At 39.0% G+C, this 24,274-nt stretch overlaps 1 protein-coding gene across 4 annotated transcripts in view; it reads right to left on the bottom strand.

Annotated features, from left to right (window-relative positions):
• MCCC1 (methylcrotonyl-CoA carboxylase subunit 1) overlaps positions 1–24,274 on the bottom strand; it is a 63,409-nt gene that overhangs the window by 11,963 nt on the left and 27,172 nt on the right. For all 4 annotated transcript variants that reach the window (XM_027110812.1, XM_027110821.1, XM_027110832.1 and 1 more), the window contains 7 exons: positions 20,797–20,908; positions 19,167–19,248; positions 11,107–11,234; positions 7,849–8,032; positions 5,513–5,622; positions 3,855–4,071; positions 1,696–1,782 (listed from right to left, as the gene is read on the bottom strand). In XM_027110812.1, the coding sequence (XP_026966613.1) occupies positions 1,696–1,782; positions 3,855–4,071; positions 5,513–5,622; positions 7,849–8,032; positions 11,107–11,234; positions 19,167–19,248; positions 20,797–20,908 (920 nt within the window). The remainder of the gene's footprint in view (positions 1–1,695; positions 1,783–3,854; positions 4,072–5,512; positions 5,623–7,848; positions 8,033–11,106; positions 11,235–19,166; positions 19,249–20,796; positions 20,909–24,274) is intronic.

Here is a 24,274-nt window from a genome sequence, read left to right as displayed (position 1 = left end):
CCTGAATATTTAAAATGCTGGGTCGTTCTTACTGAGATCATTAGGAGTTTGTTCTACTTTAGATTCACAAATGCTTCTGGGCTCTTAGACTTCCTCTTTGGAGCACTCTCTTATTCAACCATGGTCACTACTGATTATATTAGAGACTCACCATAACATTCTGAAAGCTATTATATTCAGACCTGGATTATTGTTGAAAAATACTACCAAAAGGATGTAGTGAACAGCATGCATATTGGCTTTTCAATTATATATTTATTTACTTTAAAAATTAAAAAAGCAAAATCCCCCAAAATGCAGCATAATTCAAAACACTGCTCAGAGCCTTAGTGAAGATCCATGCCAGATAACACAGTTGGCTCATCTGAATTACAATCACACATGTGATTTTTCTGTTTAATTTAGGTTGAAGAGGTCACTGAAACTTTGCTGCTGATACTTGTGTTCAGCATAGAGGATTCTAGAGTAAGATATTCCCAGATTTTGGAGGCTGTTTTTTAGGACGAAATGAATAAATACACCAGTATAAAATGGATAGGTTGACCATTTGCAGAATGCTACTTTATAAGGGATGTTTGCAAACTTTCTTTCCATGTACTCAAGGCACTTAGGGCAATGACCATCTAGGTTCAGAAAGAAAAAATACCTAAAGAGCTATAACCCAATCAACTTCTGTGAACAAAGAATCTTTTAGTAAATGACTGGATATCTACACAGAGTTGAGGCACAGAACATCTCACTCTGTCTGGGGCAGAGGGTGCTGTGATGAGCTGGCAGGAGCATTCTGTTCTACCTGGTAGGCGCATTCTGATAATGGAGTTATCACAGTTCATTGACATCTCACATTTAAGGCCATCCAGTCGTCCCAGCCCTGACTCTGTACATCTGGCTTGCCAGGCAAACTGTCCTGCAGCAAGAGGGATACAGCCACCTGCTGTCACAGGATTCTGGTTCCTCTGGTACACTGTTCCAGCCATAAGTTTATAAACCACCTTCTGGTTTAGGTGTCAGCCCATCCTGACTTAAGTTACAATAAATCAGGCCCCCTCCTGAGCCTATTCAAATTAGTTTGCAATCAAAACTCAATTTTCCACTGGAAAAGTGGTGAAAATAGCACAGGGGCCAAGGTCAAAAAGACTGGGTATCAATCTTGGCTCTGCCACTTACTAGCCTTGAGTAAGTTTTACTGCACCTCCCATGCCTAAGTTTCACCACCAATAGGTGGGTAAAACAGTGACTCCCCTTCATTAACGCTGCCTGAGCATTGGGCAATCCTTCCCTGGAGTAGTTCTGGTTACTGTTTTTCTTCTTTAAAAGTCATACATGCTCACTGAAGAAAAACTGCAAAGCAAAGAAAGTACAAAGAAGAGGCGGAAAAAAAACTGCTTCAAATCCCACCATCCAACGGTAATCTCACTAATGTTTTGTCATATTTCATTTGTCATTTTGCTATGTACGTTTTATGACATATTTTAAAAATAGTTACCAAATATAGAAAAAGTGTAAAAAAAAAAAGTCATTAACTCTACCACCCAGAGCCAATCAATTCTATTATTTTAGCATGCTTCCTTCCAATGTTTAGGCTAGGGATCTGAAAAAATGTAATTGATAGTGGCCGGACTGAATCCTTTTTTTTCAGGTAAATATGCTATATTTCTACAAAGCACATTCCTCTTTTAATAAAACATTACTTACTGTTTTTACCATCCCTAAGAGTCATGCTTCTGGTATAACAGATATTCAGTCTTCTTCCACTGCTGGATACAAAAGGAGAGTATTGATCTAGAAAAAATTTAAAATTCAACAACAAATTAATGAACATCAAGCTTACTAACAAAAGAAAATGTAGAGGTCCTATATCAGCAGCTCAAATGTGTTTTCTTTGTTCTATTCATTGCTTTAAATTTATTTTTAAAAAAGTTTTTTTAAAAGCTATTTTCTTCTTTTTAAAATATTTATTTATTTATTTTTGCCTGCCTTGGGTCTCAGTGGCGGCACGTGGGATCCTTCGTTGCGGCACGTGGGCTTCTCTCTAGCTGTGGCACGTGGGCTCCAAAGCGCAAGGGCTCAGTAGTTGTGGCTCGTGGGCTCCAGAGTGCATAGGTTCTGTAGTTGCAGTCTGTGGGCTCTCTAGTTGTGGCGCGTGGGCTCAGTAGTTGCAGTGCGTGGGCTTAGTTGCCCTGCGGCATGTGGGATCTTAGTTCGATCCCCTGACCAGGGATCGAACCCATATCCCCGAATTGGAAGGCAGATTCTTAACCACTGGACAACCAGGGAAGCCCTCTCATTGCTTTAAATTTAAATTAGACACTTTCATTTACGGCTCAGGAAATTTTATATGAAAAATATCCCAGTTTCTCTTGAAAATCAGAATATTTGCAGCCTCAATTCTCATCCTCTGGTTACATAAACTGCACAGTGGTCACCTTTTTTGACAGGACAAATGCATTCCAGGTAACCCAAATCCTCACCACTCACTATTTTTCTTTTACCTGGCCTCTTTTACTCTTCTCTGTTACTGGTCCGCCCCAGACATTTGTGTGTTCACCCTCTGTTAGACAATATCCAGGAGCTACAGAGTAGCTAAATTGAAGCAATTTATTCTGAAACTCCTCACTGTGCTAGTTATAAATTTTAAAAAGGGAAGTGAGAGTAAGAGGACACTCCATTCTAAAAATGCTAAGTCCAGGCTTAGGAATACCAGATGGGGTATAGTTAGATGCATTTATTTAATGTAAAAGGACCAAATGAGGACACAGCACAAATCTCCAAATATAGTTTTATATTTTAAGCTTTCAATGTAACCCTCTTGAATGAATCTAGAAATTAAAGATCCCAATAACAGGATCCTATAATAATAATCCTAATAATAATAAAGGGATAAATGGATTCAATTTTTTTTTTTCTGTTTGCTCCAAAGATCAGAAACAGCCTGAGGAAACATTATGGAGCAAATTTGGGAGAGCTCAGATTTTGCCAATTTAGAGGGAAGAACTTCTTAACGGAGAACTGACTGAAACTGTAATTAACTAACGAATTTTCATTATGAATTTCCAGCTTCCTGAGGTGTTAGGAGGCTGGGCAACAACTCAGCAGGGATGCTGAAGCAGGGATGCACGCGTGTGGCAGCCAGGATGAATCTCTCATAGGCCCCCCACCCCCACCCCGTGCCCAGATTCTATGATACAATGAAGTACCTAGGTGTCTAGCTAGTCAGAAATTTGATCACAGAATAGAAAAAGAGAGGAGGAACTAACTCAACAATAAATCATGGGTAACCCAAGGGAATCTGAGCATCTCTGGCGCTCTGTCTTTAGTCTCCAGGACCAAGGAAGTTGCTGCAGGTACAGAGGATACAACAAAGTAGGCCACAAGGAGTGGTGAATAAAAGAAGTTGGAAGGAAATGAAAAATAAATTAAAAAAAAAAAAGTTGGAAGGGATATCAGCATGGGATGCGGGGAGAACTTGTGTTTGCTTGAAAATAATTCCTTCTTTACATTACGCTGTTAGGTGATAAGTTATATTTAATGGGTTAAAGGGTGTTGATGGGCGCACCCATGTTATGTGAGGAGCTCTACTTCACACTAAAAAACACTTTAGCAGAGGAAGGTGTCAATCACTGACAGAAGAAAAGGGAGGTAGGAGTGGCATAAAGAAAGAAAAGCGGGAGTTCCCTGGTGGCCTAGTGGTTAGGATTCTGGGCGTTCACTACTGTGGCCTGGGTTCAATCCCTGGTTGGGAACTGAGATCCCATAAGCCGTGTGGCACAGCCAAAAAAAAAAAAAAAAAAAGCATGTTCAATGATTATTCATAAAATCTTGATAAGCAGAAGAAAGAGAAAAGCATTCCATACCTTGTGTCTGGATTTTGAAAACATCAGTCATAGCTTTCTCCTTGAGGATGAGCCCCAGAGCTGCCTGGCATAAAAATTCTTTGGCTGTGGTCTTCCGATGGGGCAACAGTTCTTTGCGGTGCTGAGGGATGAAATCAGTGTGCACGTTCCCAGCTTCAAACTCTGGGTGGCCAGACAGTTTGAGGAGGAAGTCAATGTTGGTGTTCAGCCCAACAATCTAAGGGGGAAAAAAAAGCCGATGTCCCCAGTGAGTGGGGAAAACAACATATTCAGAAAAACATTTCTATGGCATCTGCTCTTTCTACTAAGTATTTTCTACTATGAATAACCCTCAGAAAGAACAAAATAAAACGAAAAAACCCACTTCACCATCACTATACATCCGCACACAACACTATGTAATTTACTATGATAAAGACAATGTAGGAAATGGTGTTGGGTAGGTAGTGTGGAGATGTTTAATTGACTCAGATTAGGAAAGCAAGTAAACGTTAAGAAACTTAAGTGAGATTTACTTGCAAGATATCGAAGACTTGCCGCTCAGAACACACCCACGAAATAGGAAAACCACAGAGTAAGATTGCTGCACTGGGGATGGGTAGGATCATACGACCTGAAAAGAGCTTCCTTCCAACACTAAAATCCAACTTTGACACATTGATATAAAAATTTAAAAAGGTATAAAATTAACCCCAATCCACCCAATAAATAGGATCCCAGGCAAAACTGCTATCTGAGCCTTGGGTTCATTCATTCATTCACTCATTCATCCATTCATTCATTTATTTTATAGCCATTTACTGAGTGCCTTTTAGGTGCCAGGCCCTGACCTGGATACTGTGGACGCAGTGAGGAACAAAACACAGTGAGGAACAAAACACAGTCCTTGCCTCCACATTCAAGGGACACATGACAGCAATATCTATAAACAAATATCTAATATAATGGCAGGTGATATGAAGAAAAAGAAGGCTGGCTAAAGGAAGAGAGAACGCAAAGGGTTCTGTGGGGTGGCCTGGAGGACTCTGAGGGTCACAGTGAGCAGGGCTCAGGATGGTGAGGAGGCAGTCATGTGGGGGAAGAATATTCTGGAAGGGAGAACGGGAACACATGGCTCCATGCTGGGGTGTCTAAGGAGTAGCAAAGAGGCCAGTGTGGGTGGAGCCACAGAAAAAGGAAGTTTGATCAAATTCACGATATATAATAATTTGAATATCATGGGTTAATAAGAAGTCCTTCTATGAAGCTAAATCAATGTGGTACGGGACTTACTGCACCAAGGAAATGAATGGCTACAGAAAAGCAACAAACTCTTTTAAATGGATAAGACTGAACATAATTATCTTCCTTCACAGAAAGTAACACCAGACTATAGGCCACACGCGTGTCGTGGCCTCATCTACAGGATGAATAGAAATTTCATACTGAGGTTAACACTGATGCTAATAGTTTTAGTCTTGCAATCTTTCTTCTCTAGCTGAAATTAAGAAGTCCTCAAACTCTATTCTGACCCATGGGAAATTCTCCCATGTGAAATTATTCTGTTAGTGACATATGGGTAATTGGAGGAAATAAGTTGACAAGGACAAAGTTGACCAAGCTTGGCTGTAGAGATGCAGAGAACAACAGGGCCACTGACACAGCCCCAGGTCACTCACACTGTACTGTCGAAGGCTGTACTGCAGTTTCGTCAAGGCTGCCTGGCGATCTGCAGCCCACACAACCAGCTTTGCAATCATGGGGTCATAATGCACTGAAACTTCATCTCCTGAAATTGAAAAACCACAGTAACCAAAGTTAAAGAGAGAAAATATGATAAGTAAGACATTCTCCTGGGGCTTTACGTACATTTCACACTTAATCCTCACAAACTCCTGCACCACAGATATCCTTATCACCATTTTATTCATTAGGAACTGAGGCTCACGGGGGTTTAAAAACAGAAGCTGTTAAGGAGGGTGTGGCCATCCAAGAGCACCACGCCCCAGATAGTCATTCAATGACACACAGGCTGGTTTTCCTCATCTTATCTTTGTCTGAACCTTCTTTTCCCTTCTCATTTTGGGAAGTCAGTACAAACTCCCTCTACCTATCATATCACAATCACTTCTGTCTTTGGCATTTCCTTCCCTCCACCCCCTCAGTTTCCTCATCAGAAAAAAAGGACAATAATTCCTCTATCCTATATGCTTGTTGGGAGGATTGACAATCAAGTGTCAAATGCCATACCTGGCAGAGCTGATAAACAAACAGCAGCTGTCATTACTGTGACCAGAGTCTCAGAGAACAAGGATGTGAACCATGCACATCTCACTGGTTAGAATGGTTCAAGACAAAAGGATGTGGTGTATTACATAGAATACTGTTCTAGGACCTTTCTGTGGTTTTGACAGGCCACTGGACCCCTCTGAACCCCAGAGTCTTCATCTGTAGAATCAAGGGGTTAGATCACACTTCCTTATCCACCCATCCATCCACCCACCCACCTACCAACACATATTGAACACCTTCTAGGTTTAGGGTTGAGCAAAGTCCTGCAATTATAACATAGAAGACACAGTCCCTCTCTTAAGACTCTTATAGTCTAATGGAGAAGCTAGACAACGAGTAAAAGATCATCATAAGATAATATAAAAGGGCAATGCCCAAGGAATACACGAGGGACTCAGGGAACACAAAAGAGGAGGGTTGGGGAAATCTTCCTAGACTAGATTATCCTCCTCAGTGCCAGGATGTGAATCTGGGAGTCTGTTTTAGAATTATATCTCTGTTATCCTTTGAGCACCTTTATTAAAGTATATTGCAAGCTTTGCTTGCCTCACAGATTCCTTTTTTCTATTGCAATTTCCCTCTTCTCTCTATGATGTGCCGCTGATATGAAAAAATTTACTGACTACCAAATCTTGCTGTGGGTTAGCCAGAACTCTCAAAATGCTGCCAGTTTATCATTAAGAAGTCCTCATTCATTTTGGCTTTCCAGACCCTATACAATTTGCTTTCATTCTGTATCTCCAGCCATATCTCCAACTACTCACTGTCCTGAACCCTTTTCTCCAGCCACATATTTTCTCACAGTTCTTCAAACACATCTTTAGTTAAATCCTCTTTTCTTTACCTTTCTGTATGCTGTTAAATCTGCCTACTCAAATCCACTCCAGACTTCCCCTTAGAAGCGTGTCCTGATTACACCAGCCTAACATAACCTGTTATTCCGAGAATTGCTGTATTTTATCACTCACCATCTGTATAACTTCTCTGGCAACTAAAGTTAAGGTGGCAGTAGACAGTGGTGGCTCAGAGCATAAAACCTGGAGCCAGAATGACTGGGTCTGAATCTTGGCTCCAAGGGTGACCTTGGACAAGTCACTTCTCTGTGCCCTGGCTTCCTCATCTGGAAAATGGGAGTGATAATAACATCTATTCATAGGGTAGTTCTCATAGTTAAAGGAGCCCAGGTAGAAAAATCACCTAGAACAGTGCCTGTACATAGTAAGTACTAAATAACTGTTATGACCATCGTTATTAGTCATATGTGAATCGTGATAGTTCTTGCACTGTCATTTTTTTTCTTTTCTTTCTTTTATTTATTACTGTTTAGCTCGCACTAAATTTATTTATTAATTTTTCAGCTTGACTTTCAGTACCTTGAAGGCAGAGTGCCTTGGACATAGCAGTTATCAGTCACCTTAAATTATATGTGGAACTAGGCAAAGTAAAAAATACAAAACAGTACCCACAAAATATTTGTTGCTTAGGCTTCACTAAGTGCTGCTGCATTTCAAAAAAGAGAGTAGTACTGCTTAAAAATACTAGTTATTCTTTAAAAATGACTATTCCAGAAGGAAAAGTAAAGATTACAGAGAAATCAATTAAATCCTTTATTTTTAAAGCACACTAGATATATCCACAAGACATAGGGAAAAGACCCCATACAAAACCAATAATGTACTAACAACTTTTAAACACTGAGACTTTTTGCTTTATTTCACTTTACCTTGCCGTACTCCAGTTTCAATCCTAGTGGCAAGGTCTGCTCGAGGGGTGGAGAGATGCACTAATGGTCCAGCCCCTGGCATGAAGTTATTGTTAGGATCTTCTGCATATATTCTGGCTTCAAAGGCATGGCCTCGCAGAGTTATCTCTTCCTGGCTCAAAGGAATCTTCTCTCCTGCTGCAATCTGGTAAAAGAAGAGTATGTGCTTCTTATGAATATCCACCTTCTAGCAGCTATGAGACTTAGTCGACGGTCTTATCCTTTTCTACGTAAAATGTACATCAGGACTTTATAATGAAGCCAAATAAAAACTCTTATTTTATCCACCTACTCGAGTATTGGGCAAAAGCAAAAGTAGATTAAAAAACAGATGCAGCTTGAAAATACTGTACTTATTACAATGGGTTTCTAGAATTTTTAAATAGAGAAAACAGGCAAACCAATGACTAAATCACAAATATAAGTATCAGTGCTTTTTCAATATAATGAAAACTGAAATTTCTTACTGGCAAGATATTCTCAGTTTTCATTTAAAACATTAGCACTCAGTTACCAAATCAAGCTTTTTTATAGTAAATTATTAGTTGGTGTTTAGGACTATTTTCACAGCTATGCCTAAAGCATGGCATTAGTCATCTTTGTCATCTTCATCACCAAGTGATCAAGCAAAACAAACAGAGGAACATGATGTTCTTAAAATTTTGTTATGTTTATTGCAAGATACCAGATTATAAACAGGATGATCAGCATTGTTTACCACTACTGATATTATTATTATTTTGGCTCTTATATACTAATACAACAAATCTCTCTTCAACTAATATAACTTGGAAAAGGCTATTGGAGGGCACACTGTCACTCTCTTCTCTCTTCCCTTAAGTTTTCCTCCAAGATGAGAAAACGACAAACTGAGATGGCAAAAGATACAGGGAAAAACTCTAACTGAGCAGCACACTGAACTAGACAGGTAAGTGTAAAACAAGCAAAGGTCTCATCTCTTTAGATCTGTAGATAAGAAAAATCAGGAACCACAACAGTGAAAATGAAAGGAAAATGGACTAAATTGAATGGCTTTATGCCATGGTGTTTGGAACCAAAGACTCTGCAGCCGTATTGCCTGGGTTCAAATTCTGTCTCTATACTTATTCTGTTCTGGGCATACTCATATTCTGGGTAAGTTTCTGTAACCTCTTAATGCTTCAGAGAAAAATGCCTGGCATGAAGTAAGCACTATGTAAGTGTTAGCTATTATCATTTCATTCTTATCCTTTATAATAAAATACTCTTTAATGTTCTGATAAAGAATTCTATTTCAAAAAAAAAATAGAATTCTATTTGTTTTAGTATAAAAAAGGAAAAGAATGACCATATGTCCGTATTCTAAGATGTGATCTTCTTGCTGACTATATAGCGCAATTTCAACCTGGCTATCTTTGCCTATCTGTTTTCCTCTGAAGTTGGCTTCTATATGGGCCCAGAAGAGACTGACCCAACCATGCCTCTGGGTACTTAGAAAATGGTACCATCTGAGTTCTCTGGGGCTTAGACATTGACTCTTTGGAAGCCCTGGACCTTGGATATTTCACCAGCCTCTCCTGAAACCACTAACCATCTGAACCTGCAGCCTGGGTGCTCACATCATTGCACCCTTGCTCTAGGAAGCTGGTGACTCCAGAGACAGGTCCTGGAGCTTGAACTCTTGCCTCACCACATGGAGAGGCCCCTTGTTTTACCTCTGTTTGGAAGCCAGACTCCAAAGTACCTTGAACACTGTAAACAGGGTCCAATGGCATCCCTAAGTTCTAGAAACCCTCCCCAGATGATAAAACCCTATTTTTCTTTCTAAAGCTCTTTCAGTTTCTTGACTTGCAGAAATAAATGTCTGCTCGTCCCCCTAATGTCCAAAAGCTTTCTCCTCTTTAATCCTTGGAAACCCTTTATCCTTCATGATTTCAAAATTCTGGACTCTCGTGGTTACCGCTTCAGAAAAAAATATTCTTTTCCTTGAATTCTGGAAACATAAGCACTCTTTCCAAAAGTTTCTAAACCCGCTACAGTTTTCCTGACACTTACTAACACTTACTAGCCTGATGTGCCTGGTTTTCATTAGCTCCCAATGCCCAGAAGGCCCAGAAGAATCTTTTGGCTTAATTAAAACCACCAATCATCTCCAATGAACCAGCAAAAGGAATGTTATATTATTGTCCACAGAAGTTCTGCAAAAACAAAATTATCAAAATAATCACGACTTTAGCATCACAACGTGGAAAAAATAATTTCGTTTCAGGATATATAAAGAACCAAGAATCCTACAGAGATCAAGAATATTCATACTACTTAAAACATTTTTTATATTAAACAACAGGTTGTAAAAATCTACTGTTTTCAATAAAGAGAACAAAACAGACTAAGTTATTATCATTAATATTTGAAGGAATAAGCTTGTAGAACTCAGATTCAGGCCAGTGAAGAACAGCTGTAGACTTAAGATTTCAGTAAAATTCAGTAGATGTGTCACAGAAATGTTAAAGTGCTTTAAAATTTTCTAAACGTTTACTCTGAATGGCTACATTTATCCCTTCATGGGCCATCAACAGTCTGTCAGCACTTGCACGTGGACCCCTCTGTTAATCTAGACCCTTCCCCTGGCTCTTCATTCCCATCTTTTCCTTAGCTTATTTCACCTTGGCTAGCATCTGTCCTGCCTCTAAAATCTCATGATGGCCTGGACCTGAATGATGTGGTCTCAGGGCACAAGGCTTTGTGTTGAGACAGTGTGGTCACAAGCAAGCCTCGGTGACAGCAGTTCGCCTGCTGGCTGCCCCATGTCTAAGGGGGAAAGATGGTAAGTGACAGATTAGGAATCTGAGTCCATAAAGTGCATCAAATGTAATGCCACCTTTAACCTCCCATTTTCCTATCCTCATGACAACCACTAAGAATTGAACCCTTGTCCAAAGCAATGCCTCCTTTTAAGAGGTTTTAAGAAGGGAATGTATTCTCGACACTGATTTTTTTTTTTTTTTTTTCCCGGTACGTGGGCCCCTCACTGTTGTGGCCTCTCCCGTTGTGGAGCACAGGCTCCACACGCGCAGGCTCAGTGGCCATGGCTCACGGGCCCAGCCGCTCTGCGGCATGTGGGATCTTCCCGGACCAGGGCACGAACCCGTGTCCCCTGCATCGGCAGGCGGACTCTCAACCACTGCGCCACCAGGGAAGCCCCTCGACACTGATTTTTAACAGAAAAATTATTCCCACCCTAAGCTGCCATTCCACCAAGTCAGTTCCTGTGATCATTTCAGTAACAGGATGTTCCACTTGCAGCCTTGTATTCATCTCCATGAAGTAGAAATTGTGCTTTGAGTCCATAATAAACTCCACGGTTCCTAAATACAAAATACAGTGGTCACATTTCAACAGTATATAATCAGTAGGAATCAAAATCTTTCTTGATAGATTATATCAAGTTTTACAGCTGCCTTCATTCAATGGTAAACATTTTGCATTTCATGAAGAAAACATCTCACATTTTGCAGCAGCAAATGATTCTCAATCAAAAATATGGAGCCACATGAAATTTAACAATAGAAAAGTATATTTGGGGTTTCAAGCAAATGGTAAGCCCAGGTTATGAATCAGTCTCAACTGTTGTAGCAGTTAGAACATGGTTGGACCATGTGTTACTGCTTCTGTGTACCAGGATCCCTGGAAACCTCACTGTGACATCCCATCTCACTCTAACTCTGTGGAGGAAAACACATTTTTTTCTCCTGACTGTGCGCTTTGGAAGTGTCTTTAAAAGTCCTTTTTCTAGTGACCCACTGGGAGATTACTTAGTAACTAAACACTATGTTCATGTCTTATCTAGTGACATTCTATTAAGTACTACACTTCCCCCAACTTTATTAAGGTATAATTCCAGACAGTAAAATTTATCTATTTTAAATATTGTGTGCTGAGTTTCAGCAATTGAATACAGTCATATAACCACCACCACAATGAAAGTACAACATACTTCCATCATCCAAAGCATTCCCTTGTTCCCTTTGCAGTCAGTCCCTTCCCCAGGCCCCAGCTCCAGTCAATCACTGGTCTGCTTTCTATCACAGTTTTTTTCTAGAATGTCACATAAATGAAATCATATAGTATACAGTCTTTTGTGTTTGAATTTTTTTCACTTAGCCTAAGGCTAATTCCATATAATTTAAAACTTGCTTTTCAAACTGTGGATCACAACCTATTAGTGGATTGTAAAAATTTAGTGAAGACTTCCAGTTTCTTGCCCAGCATGGAAGGAACTTAGAAGTTGCCATTCCATTCTGACAACAAGAAAATGCTGAATAAGATGAAAAATCAACAACTCTTCTTAGATGCATCACAGACATGAGGTTACAAGGCAAGCCGCTGCCCCCCAAATTAGAGAGACAGAAAGGTGAAAACAGAGATTCACAACTTATTGGAACAGAAACCCATGAGCAAAAACCTCTGTGGGAACACATACTGGAGAAGGAAAACCTGGACTGTAATTGACAAATTGCTGGAGGCTCAGTGTGGACAGTTCCAAGAGTTAAAAACTCCGGGGGGGACCAAGTTATAGGGAGCTCCGAACACTTTTATAAGTTTTACCTCCAGAAGCTCTACCAGGTCCTCACAGTGAACATTGGAGAAAAAAACCCCTTGAGTTCCCAGCAGTGGGAGGGGAAAACGAACCATATGAAGTATGCCAGAGTTCTGTTCTTCTGAACAAGATCCGTCCTTAAGAGAAACTATTTTATTACAGCCTAAACTATTGGGATTTTATCAGGGCCTAATTAATGTAATTGAGGGAAGAGAAATACACAACTCCAGCCATTCTGTCCCACATAAGGGAATAAATAAAAAACAAATAAACAAAAACCAACTGAAAAACACTGATGAAGTTCACAGTTCAGAGCGCAAGCTCACCAAAAGACTTAGACTAAATCACAGGTCTATAGAACATTTCACCTTCCCTGTACCTAACCACTACACTACTAAAGACCTATTTACCACAGTTCCTTTTACCTGGTACATCAACGTCTGGCTATCAAGAACAAATTACACGGCATCCTAAGCGGCAAAAAACACAGTTTAGAGAGACTGAAAAAGCATCATAACCAGACTCAGATATGATAGAATTATAATTATCATAATTATCTGATATCATAATTATCTGATAATTATATGATAATTATAATTATATAATTATCTGATATCATAATTATCTGATATCATAATTATCTGATAGAATTATCAGAACAAGAATTTAAAAACCCTTTAATTAATATGTTAAGGGTTTTAATGGAAAAAGTACACAACATGTAAGAACAGTTAAATATAAGTAGACATGGAATTTTTTTTTTTTTTTTGCGGTACACAGGCCTCTCACTGTCATGGCCTCTCCCATTGCAGAGCACAGGCTCCGGACGCGCAGGCTTAGCGGCCATGGCTCACAGGCCCAGCCGCTCCGCGGCATGTGGGATCCTCCCGGACTGGGACACGAACCCGTGTCCCCTGCATCGGCAGGTGGACTCTCAACCACTGTGCCACCAGGGAAGCCCAGACATGGAAATTTTAAGAAAGAAAAAAGAAATTCTACAGATCAAACATACCATAAGAGAAATGAAGAATGCCTTTGATGGACTTATCAGTAGATTGCACACAGCCAAGGAAAGAATCTCTGAGCTTGAGGATATGACAACAGAAACTTCCAAAATTAAAATCAAAGAGAAAAAAGACTGAAAAAAACCAGCACAGAATATCCAAGAACTGTGGAGAACTAGAAAAGGTGTAACATATGCATAATGGGAATACCATTAGATAAGTAAAGAAAGGAACAAAAGCAGTATCTGAAGCAATAATGACTAAAAATTAATGTTGGACACTGAATCACTGATCCAGGGAGGTCAGAGAACACAAAGCAGGATAAATGCCAGAAAAACTATACTTAGGCAAACTATACCTATAATATCATTTTCAAAGTACAGAAAATCAAAAATCCTGAAAGAACACAAGGAAAAAAAACACACCTTATTTATAAAGGAGAAAAGATAAGAATTACATCTGACTTCTCCTCAGAAACCATGCAACCAAGGACAGCAGAGTGAACTATTTAAAGTGTTGTCTAAAAAAACCATCAAGGGCTTCCCTGGTGGCACAGTGGTTAAGAATCCGCCTGCCGGGCTCCTCTGGTGGCGCAGTGGTTGAGAGTCCGCCTGCCGATGCAAGGGACACGGGTTCGTGCCCCAGTCTGGGAAGATCCCACATGCCACGGAGCGGCTGGGCCCATGAGCCATGGCCGCTGAGCCTGCGCATCCGGAGCCTGTGCTCCGCAACGGAAGAATCCGCCTGCCAATGCAGGGTACACGGGTTCGAGCCCTGGTCCGGGAAGATCCCATATGCCGCGGAGCAACTAAGCCCATGCGCCACAACTACTGAGCCTGCGCTCTAGAGCCAGCAAGCCACAACTACTGAACCCTGCGTGCTTAGAGCCCGTGCTCCGCAATGAGAAGCCACCACAACGAGAAGCCCGCGCACCGCAACGAAGAGTAGCCCTTGCTCGCCACAACTAGAGAAAGCCCATGTGCAGCAACGAAGACCCAACACAGCCAAAAATAAATAAATAAATAAATAAATGAATAAATAAATAAATAAATTTCAAAAATCTATCAAGAAATTCAGCCAAGTATACAAAAAAAATCATCAACCTATAATTCTGTATCTTGTTAAGTTATCCTTCCAAAGTGAAGGAGAAATAAAGGCTATCTTAGATAAACAAAAATTGAGAGAATTTATTGGCAGTAGACTTGCCCTGCAAGAAATGTTAAAAGAAGTTCTTCATAGAGAAGGAAATGAAATAGGGTCAATAATCCAAGATGTAACAATACTTAATGTTTACGCATCTGACAGCACGGTGTCAAAATACATCAGGTAAAAACTAAGAACTGCAAGAATAAATAGATGAATCCACTAATCAATTGGAGACTTTAATACCCCTCTATTAGAAATGGATAAACCCAGCAGGCAGAATATTAGTAAGGACATAGATGAACTCAATAGCACAGTCAATAAAATGGAATAATTGACATCTATAGACTAATTCATCCAACAACAGCAGATTACATATTGTCATACTTGCATGGAACAATCACCATGACAGAACACATTCAGGGCCATAAAAAAAGACCTTAACAAATTTAAAAGAATAGATAACATATAATGTCTGCTCTCAGACCACAATTAAACTAAAAATCAATAAATTGAACTAGAAATCATAACAGAAAGATAGCTGGAAAAAATCCCCAAATACTTGCAGATTAAACAACACACTACTACATAACACGTGTCAAAGAAGAAATCTCAAAAGAAATCTAAAAATTGTTTAAACTAGATGAAAATGAGGATACAACTTTTCAAAATTTGTGAGATGCATAGAAAGCAGTACTTAGATGGCAAAGTATAGCATTGAATCCATATATTTGAAGAGAAGAAAGATCTAAAATTAATCTAAGCTTCTATTTTAGGAAACCAAAAAAGGAAAAGCAAATTAATTCCAAGGTAAACAGAAGAAAATAAATAATAGAGTAGAAATTCAAGAAATTGAAGACAGAAAATAGAAAAAAAAATCAACAAAACCAAAAGTTGGTTCTTTGAAAAGATCAATAAAAGTGATAAGCCTCTAGACAGGCTATCTAAGAAAAAAAAAGACAGAAATTACTAATATCAGACATGAAGGAAGGAACATCACTACAGACCTTATGAACATTAAAAGGATAATAAAGGAATATTATTAACAACATTATGCTCACAAATTTAATAACCTAGATGAAATGGGCCAATTCCTTGAAAGACACAATCTGCCAAAACTCACACAAGCAAAAAATAGACAGTTTAAATAGGCCTATATCTATTAAAGAGATTGATAAATCATTAATAACCTTCAAAACAGAAAGCAGCAGGCCCAGATTGGTTCACTGGTAAATTCCACCAAACACTGAAGGCAGAATTTATACCCATTTTCTACAATCTCTTCCAGAACACAGAGTTTTTCCTAACTCATTCTATGAGGCCAGCATTACCTTAATACCAAAACCAAAGATGCGACAAGAAAACTACAGACCAATATCTCTTAAGAACACTGATGAAGCAATCCTCAGGAAAATATTAGCAAATCAAATCCAACAATGTATAAAAATCCCACCATGACCAGGTAGGATTTATCCCAGGTATGCAAGGCTGGTTCAACATTAGAAAATCAAGTAATGTAATCTATCACATCAATAGGCTAAAGAAAAACCATGTGATCATATCAATAAATGCAGAAAAAGCATTTGATGAAATCTAGTACCCAATTATAATAAAAACTCTCAACAAACTAGGAACAGAGGGGAACTTCCTCAATTTGATAAAGAAGATTTACAAAAACCTACAGCTACCATCATACTTAGTGGTGAGAAACTAGAAGCCTTCCCCCTAAGATCAGAAATAAGGCAAGGATGTCCACTCTCACCACTCCTTTTCAACATCATACCAGAAGTCCTATCTAATACAGTAAGACAAGAAAAGGAAATAAATGGTATATAGATTGGGAAAGAAGAAATAAAACTGACTGTTCACAGATGACTTGATCATCTTTATAAAAAATTCAAAAAAGTTGACAAAAAAACCTCCTGGAACTAATAAGTGACCACATCATAGTTGCAGGATACAAGGTTAATATACAAAAGTCAATTGTTTTCCGACATACCAGCAAACAAGTTGAATTTGAAATTAAAAACACAATACTATTTACATTAGCACACTGCCCCATGAAATAGGTATAAATCTAACAGAATATGTATAAGATCTACATGAGGAAACTATAAAATTCTGGTAAAAGAAGTCAAAGAAGAATTAAATAAATGGAGAAATATTCCACGTTCATGGGTAGGAAGACTCAACATTGTCAAGACGTCAGTTCTTCCCAACTTGTTATATAGAGTCAATGCAACCCCAATCAAAATCCCAGCAAGTTATTTTGTGGATATCAGAAAACTGATTCTAACGGTTATACGGAGAGGCAAGAGACCCGAATAACCAACTCAGTCTGACAAAATGACAAAATGGGAAGACTGACACTATCTGAATTCAAGACTTACTATAAAGCTACAGTAATCAAAACAGTGAAGTACCAGTGAGAGAACAAATAGATCAGTGGAACAGAATAGAGAGTCCAGAAATAGACCCACATAAATATAGACAACTGACCTTTGACAAAGGAGCAAAGGCAATACAATGGAGAAAAAACAGTCTTTTCAAGAAACGGTGCTGGAACAACTGGGCAACTACATGCAAAAAAAAAAAAAAAAAAAAAAAAGAATCTCAACACAGACCTTACAAAAATTAACTCAAAATGGTTCAAAGACCTAAATGTAAAACACAAAACCATAAAACTCCTAGAAGACGACACAGGAAAAAACCTAGTTGACCCTGAGCATGGTGATGTCCTTTTAGATACAACAGCAAAGGCATGATCCATGAAAAAAATAACTGATAAACTGGACTTCACTAAAATTAAAAACTTCTGCTTGGCGAAAGACAATGTCAACAGAATGCAAAAACTAGCCACAGACTGAGAGAAAATATTTGCAAAAGGTACATCTGATGAAGGACTGTTATCTAATATATAAAGAACCCTTAAAGCTCGAAAATAAGAAAGCAAACAACCCAATTAAAAAATGGGCAGGGCTCCCTGGTGGCGCAGTGGTTGAGAATCTGCCTGCCAATGCAAGGGACACGGGTTTGAGCCCCGGTCTGGGAAGATCCCACATGCCACGGAGCAACTAGGCCCGTGAGCCACAACTACTGAGTCTGCGCGTCTGGAGCCTGTGCTCCGCAACAAGAGAGGCCGCGACAGCGAGAGGCCCGCGCACCGCGATGAAGAGGGGCCCCCGCTCGCTGCAACTAGAGAAAGCCCTCGCACAGAAACGAAGACCCAACACAGCCAAAAAATAAATAAATAAATTAATTAATTAAAAAAAAAATATGGGCAGAGACCTGAAGAGACACCTCACCAAAGACATACAGATGGCAAGTAAGCATATGAAAAGATGCTCCATATCATATGTTATCAGGAAAATGCAAATTAAAACACTGAGATACCACTACACATGTATTAGAATAGCCATAATCTGGAACACTGACAATACCAAATGCTGGTGAGGATGTGGAGCAACAGGAACTCTCATACTCTGCTGGTGGAAATGCAAAATGGTACAGCCACTTTGGAACACTTTGGCAGCTTCTTACAAAACTAAACATACTCTTACCATGTGATCCAGCAATCATACTTCTTGGTATTTACCCAAATGAATTGAAACTGTGTCTACACAAAACCCTGTACACAGATGTTTATAGTAGCTTTATTTATAATTACCAAACTTGGATGTCCTTCAGTAGGTCAGAAGATAAGTAAACTGTGGTACATCCAGACAATGGAATATTATTCAACACTAAACAGAAATGAGCTATCAAGCCATGAAAAGATATGGAGGAAACTTAAATACATATTACTAAGTGAAAGAAGCCATCCTGAAAAGACTACATACTGTATGATTCCAACTATGTAACATTTTAGAAAAGACAAAACTATAGAAGCAATAAAAAGATCAGTGGTTGTCAGGGGTTGGAGGCAGGGAGGAATGAAGAGCATATTTAGGGCACTGAGACTATTCTGTAAGATATTACAATGGTGTTTACATGTTGGACACGTGTCATTATATATTTCTTCAAACTCACAGAATGTACAACATCAAGAGCGAACCCTAATGTAAACTATGGACTCTGGGTGATAATGATGTGTCCATGTAGGTTCATCAGTTGTAACAAAAGCACTGCTCTGGTGCAGGATGTCGACAGTGGGGGAGGCTATGTTGCGGGGGGACGCGGGGTGTGGGAACTCTTTGAACTTGCTGCTCAATTGTGCTGTGAACCTAAAACTGCTCTAAAACATTTAAGTTTACTAATTTCGAAAAACGCAAAAAAATCATTTTAGCGATTTTATTTCAAAATAGGATAGAAAATATCAAATAGCATTATACAGAATTAGGCTAAGTACTGTTTAGTGACGTTTTCCCCCCGATATACATGTATACAAACATAAGCACATTTACATCCTGGTTCTCAACGTAAAATGTACTTCTTAATGTGGATATAGTCAAAAAAGTTTGAAAGCCTATGATTTCAGAGCTGTATGTCTCGTTTGTCTTTCAAAACACAAATGAATTTTCCTCCTCCTCTGTTAGAAGCCAGTCGTGACGTACCTGCGCCAACATAATTTACAGCTTTAGCAGCTCTGACCGCAGCTTCTCCGAGCTTTTTTCTTACTTCAGGTTTAATACCAGGCTATGAAAAAATATTTGAAATAAATTTCCATTAGTACTTTGTTCTACTCGAAGTTTCCATTAAGATTCAATAGTACATTTCTATGTATCAAATATTGCATTAAAGAGATAAGGATAAATATCTAACGTTGTACATTTCAGCATGAAATACTGTCTTATACCACAGTTCAACTATACCAAAGTTTAATGATTCTGTTAGTAATTTCTATGAATTGCAGATATTACTTAGCATAATGACATATCTCTGTCCCTTGTACCTACAAAATAACTATCTTTTCTTTTTTTTTTTGGCCGTGCTGTGCGGCTTGCAGGATCTTAGATCCCCAACCAGGGATGGAACCCAGGCCCACAACAGTGAAAGCACTTAGCCCTAACCACTGGACTGCCACAGAATTCCCCAAAATAACTCTCATGATCATATGTCCACTTAAAATTACATATATCAATAAAGAAACTTTGAATCTCTATTTGTTTCAAGATGATAAAGCAATCTGGGTCATATGCCCAATAATTATCTTGGAATAATGGTAAATGTTGAGATTACAAGTTAATAAGAAAGGTTCAGGGACTTCCCTGGCGGTCCAGTGGTTAAGATTTCGCACTTCCATTGCAGGGGGCGCAGGGAAATAAGATCCTGCGTGCCATGCATGGCGCGGCCAAAAAAAAAACGTTCATAAAATGTTTATCAATAAGTAGGCAAAGCCTTTTAACACTGTTAAATAGCTCTCTACAGATTTTTATTTAAGCAGTCACTGCTTGAAAATAAGGCTTTATTGAAATTATTGTTGACATTTACTTCAGATGGTATAATGTACTCTGCAACAGAAATTGAATTTTGAATACAGTATGAGAATAACTAACTGATTAATCAGAAACCTTAGATCTCTGACCTTTTAGAAATACATATTGAAAAAAACATGCATATAACTTTGGACAAGAGGCCTACGGCAGTAGCAGATTCCAAAGAAATGTGAATCTGAAAATAGGTAATCCTAGGAGTAGGCCTTGACCTGGGTGATGACCTGAGTCAATCAAGAGGTAGACTCAGATGTAAACAATTATAAGGGGGCAAAAGTGGCCAAATAAGAGCAAATCCAAATCTCTCCTCTATACAACATAACCTTCAAGTTGGGAAGATGACTAATATATTTTAAGAACATCTGAAACACCAGTTAAAAGAATGTTCTTCATAAAAAATACATTCAATGAACAAGACCATTCCATTCCTCAAACACACTAGTTAATTACAATTTAAAATCTGCATGGAAATGGTAGCTGTTCACTGTAAGTCAGATACTACTTGGATCAGAGCAGATTTTCCCAGATATCACCCAGAAGGATCATGGTCTTAGTGCGCCCTCAGTATGGCAGCCCCAGAATATCAACCCTTCCTCATCCCCAACACTGCAGTGAGGCTGTATTACTACTGGGGAATGGTTGTTCAGCAGGACTTTGGGGGAATACTAGCTTCACAGATTTCTGACCCAAAAGTCAGTGACTGAGATTTACAATATACAGAAGTTGACAAATTTCTTTACAAGATTCTTACCCCTGGGGCCTCCTCAATGATCTTCTGATGTCTCCTCTGTACACTACAGTCTCTTTCAAACAAGTACACAGCATTGCCATGGTGGTCACCAAACACCTGGACTTCCACATGCCTATTTAAAAACCCAATGAGAAGTTTCCATTTGTAGGTTGAACATTCAAGAAAAAAAATTATATATATGAAATGAGTGAGAAATAAGAAAAGACAGAAAACACTGGAGACCATATTTATGACCTCACAGTAGGGGCAAGTCACAAGTACAAACTGCCAAGGAAAAGACTGATAAATCTGAATACATCAGAATTACAAGTTACAGTCACAATTCATGTATCCTCAAAAAGTCAATGAAAACACATTTTTATGATCAGGGGATTTTAAAAAAGCAACTCTTACAGTCAGATTTTATAAACTAAGGCAGACTGGAAATTATAATGGCTCATCCATAGAAAGGTTAAGAAATAAATTTATATGGATCATTCGTTTTTTAAGAATATACTAAAATTAAATCATAAAAAACAAGATAAGGAACTTTAATGTTGAGTGTAAAATAGTAAAATTATCAGAAATCATATTAAGAGTAAATGCAGGACTTCCCTGGTGGCGCAGTGGTTAAGAATCCGCCTGCCAATGCAGGGGACATGGGTTCGAGCCCTGGTCCAGGAAGATCCCACATGCCGCGGAGCAACTAAGCCCATGCACCACAACTACTGAGGCCTCATGCCACAACTACTGAAGCCCGTGTGCCTAGAGCCCGTGCTCCACAAAAAGAGAAGCCACCGCAATGAGAAGCCTGCTCCACTGCAACTAGAGAAAAGCCCGTGTGCAGCAACGAACACCCAACACAGCCAAAAATAAATAAATAAATAACTTAATTTTTTTAAAAAATAGAAAGAGTAAATGCACATAACACTTAAGAAAATAAGGGTAACACAGACCATTTGGTGAACATGAAAGCATTCTTCTCAGGAGATTCATTTTGATATGTTCACACTGTAGCTCACCTCACACATTCACCACCATAATACAGAAATGAGTGACCAGCAAACATTTTTTTCTGTTGAGTTTTTTTTTTTTTGGAAGATGTTGGGGGTAGGAGTTTATTAATTAATTTATTTATTTTTGCTGTGTTGGGTCTTCGTTTCTGTGCGAGGGCTTTCTCTAGTTGTGGCAAGCGGGGGCCACTCTTCATTGCGGTGCGTAGGTCTCTCACTATCGCGGCCTCTCTTGTTGCGGAGCACAGGCTCCAGACGCGCAGGCTCAGTAGTTGTGGCTCACGGGCCCAGCCGCTCCGCGGTATGTGGGATCTTCCCGGACCGGGGCACGAACCTGTGTCCCCTGCATCGGCAGGCGGACTCTCAACCACTGCGCCACCAGGGAAGCCCTCTGTTGAGTTTTTAAAATAAAAATTGTCAAACATAGAAGAAATTTTTTTAAAAACCCATAAAGTCTTATAAATGTACTATTTCAGCATAGTGGCTCATTTCTCTTCCTTTCTGTTTACCTCATGAAACACTTCATTAAACCACTTGGAAGAATTTTTTTCTTGATATATCATTTCTACTGAATGTTCCATTTAAAAATTTCCCAACTTGTCCAACATATTCTCTTGACAAAATAATAGGAGCTGACTTCTTCCTTTTGGATGTGCTTCCTTGATCTTTCCTCCTATTTTTACTTACCCTTAAGCTACTAACACCAAACACATTCTTGCTATTATTATTTTGAATAAACTTATCTGTGAGATCAATTAAGAATAAAAAAACCAAGAGATTTTATTTTGCCTTTGTTTATTCTTTCTCAATCGCTCTTCCTTTCTTTAAAGAGATCCAAGTTTCTGACCTGCATCATTTTCCTTCTCCCTGAAGAACTTAACCATTTCTTGTAAAGCAAGTCTACTGGTGACAAAATCCCTCAATTTTTGCTTGCCTGAGGAAGTCCTTATTTCTCCTTCAAGTGTGAAAGATAATTTCACTGGACACAGAATTTATAGGTTGATTTTTTTTCTTTCAACCCTTTATAAATATTTTACTCCACTCTATTCTTTTTTTTGCTTGAAAATATGCAGTGTTTATTTCAACAGTCCACTCTATTCTTAAGTCTGATGTATTTCTTTTTTTTTTTTCATTTTTTTTGGAGTATAATTGCTTTACAGTGGTGTGTAGGTTTCTGCTGTAAAACAAAGTGTACAGCTATACATATACATATATCCCCATATCTCCTCCCTCTTGCTTCTCTGTCCCACCCTCCCTATCCCACCTCTCTAGGCGGTCACAAAGCACTGAGCTGAACTCACTGTGCTATGTGGCTGCTTCCTACTAGCTATGTCTGATGTATTTATTATCCTTGCTCCTCTATAGATAAGGTGTTTTTCCCTTGTAGCTTTTTTCAAGACTTTTTTTGTCTTTGGTTTCCTGCAGTTTTAGTGTGATTCAAAAAATTTTTGACATTTATCCTGCTTTTGGTATACCCTGAACTTCCTGGTTCTATAATTTGGTATATGTCATTAATTTTGGAAATATCTTGGCCATTATTACTTCAAATATTTCTCCTGCCTCTTTCTTCCCCTTGTAGTATTCAAATGATGCATATATTACACCTTTTAAAATTGTCCCACAATTCTCAGATATTATGTTCTGTTTGTTTGTTTTCATTATTTCTCTTTGCATTTCAATTTGGGAAGTTTCCACTGACATAAGTTCAAGGTCACTGTTTCTTTTCTCAGCTGTGTCCAGTCTACCCTGAGTCCATCAAATGCATTCCTCATTTCTGTTACAATGTTTCTGATTCCTGGCATTTTCTTTTGATTTTTTTTCTTAGAGTTTCCATCTCTCTGCTTACATTACCCATATGTTCTTGCATGTCACCTACTGCTCCATTAGGGCCCTTAACATATTAGTTACTTTAAACTCTAAACCTGATAATTCCAAAATTTGTGTCATATTTCAGTCCGGTTCTGATGCTTGCTTTTTCTCTTCAGACCATACTTTTCTTGTCTTTTAGCACGCCCTGTAATTTTTTTTGGTTAAATGCCAGGCCTAATGTGTCACAGAACAGGAACTGAGGTGAACAAAACTTTCATGTGACATTTTATGTTAGCCTGGCTAGGAGGCAGGCTGTGTTTAATGTCTGCAGTAGCTACAGGTGCCAGAGGCTTCAGTTCCCTCTAGTGTCCTTGTTTTGTTTTTTCTCCTTTTGTCTTCGGGTTTCCCTAAGAACCCCTTAATCAGAGTCTGTGTCTTGCAGCTCTTTCGGTTGTAACCTGGTTATTATACAGGAGCCCTGGTGACATGGCAGTAGGGTGTGGGCGAGGGAAAGCATTCTATAATCTTAGGATTAAATCTCGGTCTTTCAGTGGGTCTGTGTCCCTGTGTGCCTCAGAAGTGTTTCTTAGCTTTTTTTTTTTTTCTTCCCTTACGTGAAACAGGAAGACTAGAGTTGGCTAACTGCCCTTCCCCCGGGACAGAAAAGGCTCTGGCAA

Source organism: Aethalodelphis obliquidens, unplaced genomic scaffold (genome assembly GCF_003676395.1).
Source record: "Aethalodelphis obliquidens isolate GAN/ISIS:26980383/991018 unplaced genomic scaffold, ASM367639v1 scaffold1, whole genome shotgun sequence".
In the NCBI taxonomy this organism is placed as follows: domain Eukaryota; kingdom Metazoa; phylum Chordata; class Mammalia; order Artiodactyla; family Delphinidae; genus Aethalodelphis; species Aethalodelphis obliquidens.
Note: the sequence above shows the minus strand (reverse complement) of the source record. Positions and strands in the feature narration are given on the sequence as shown.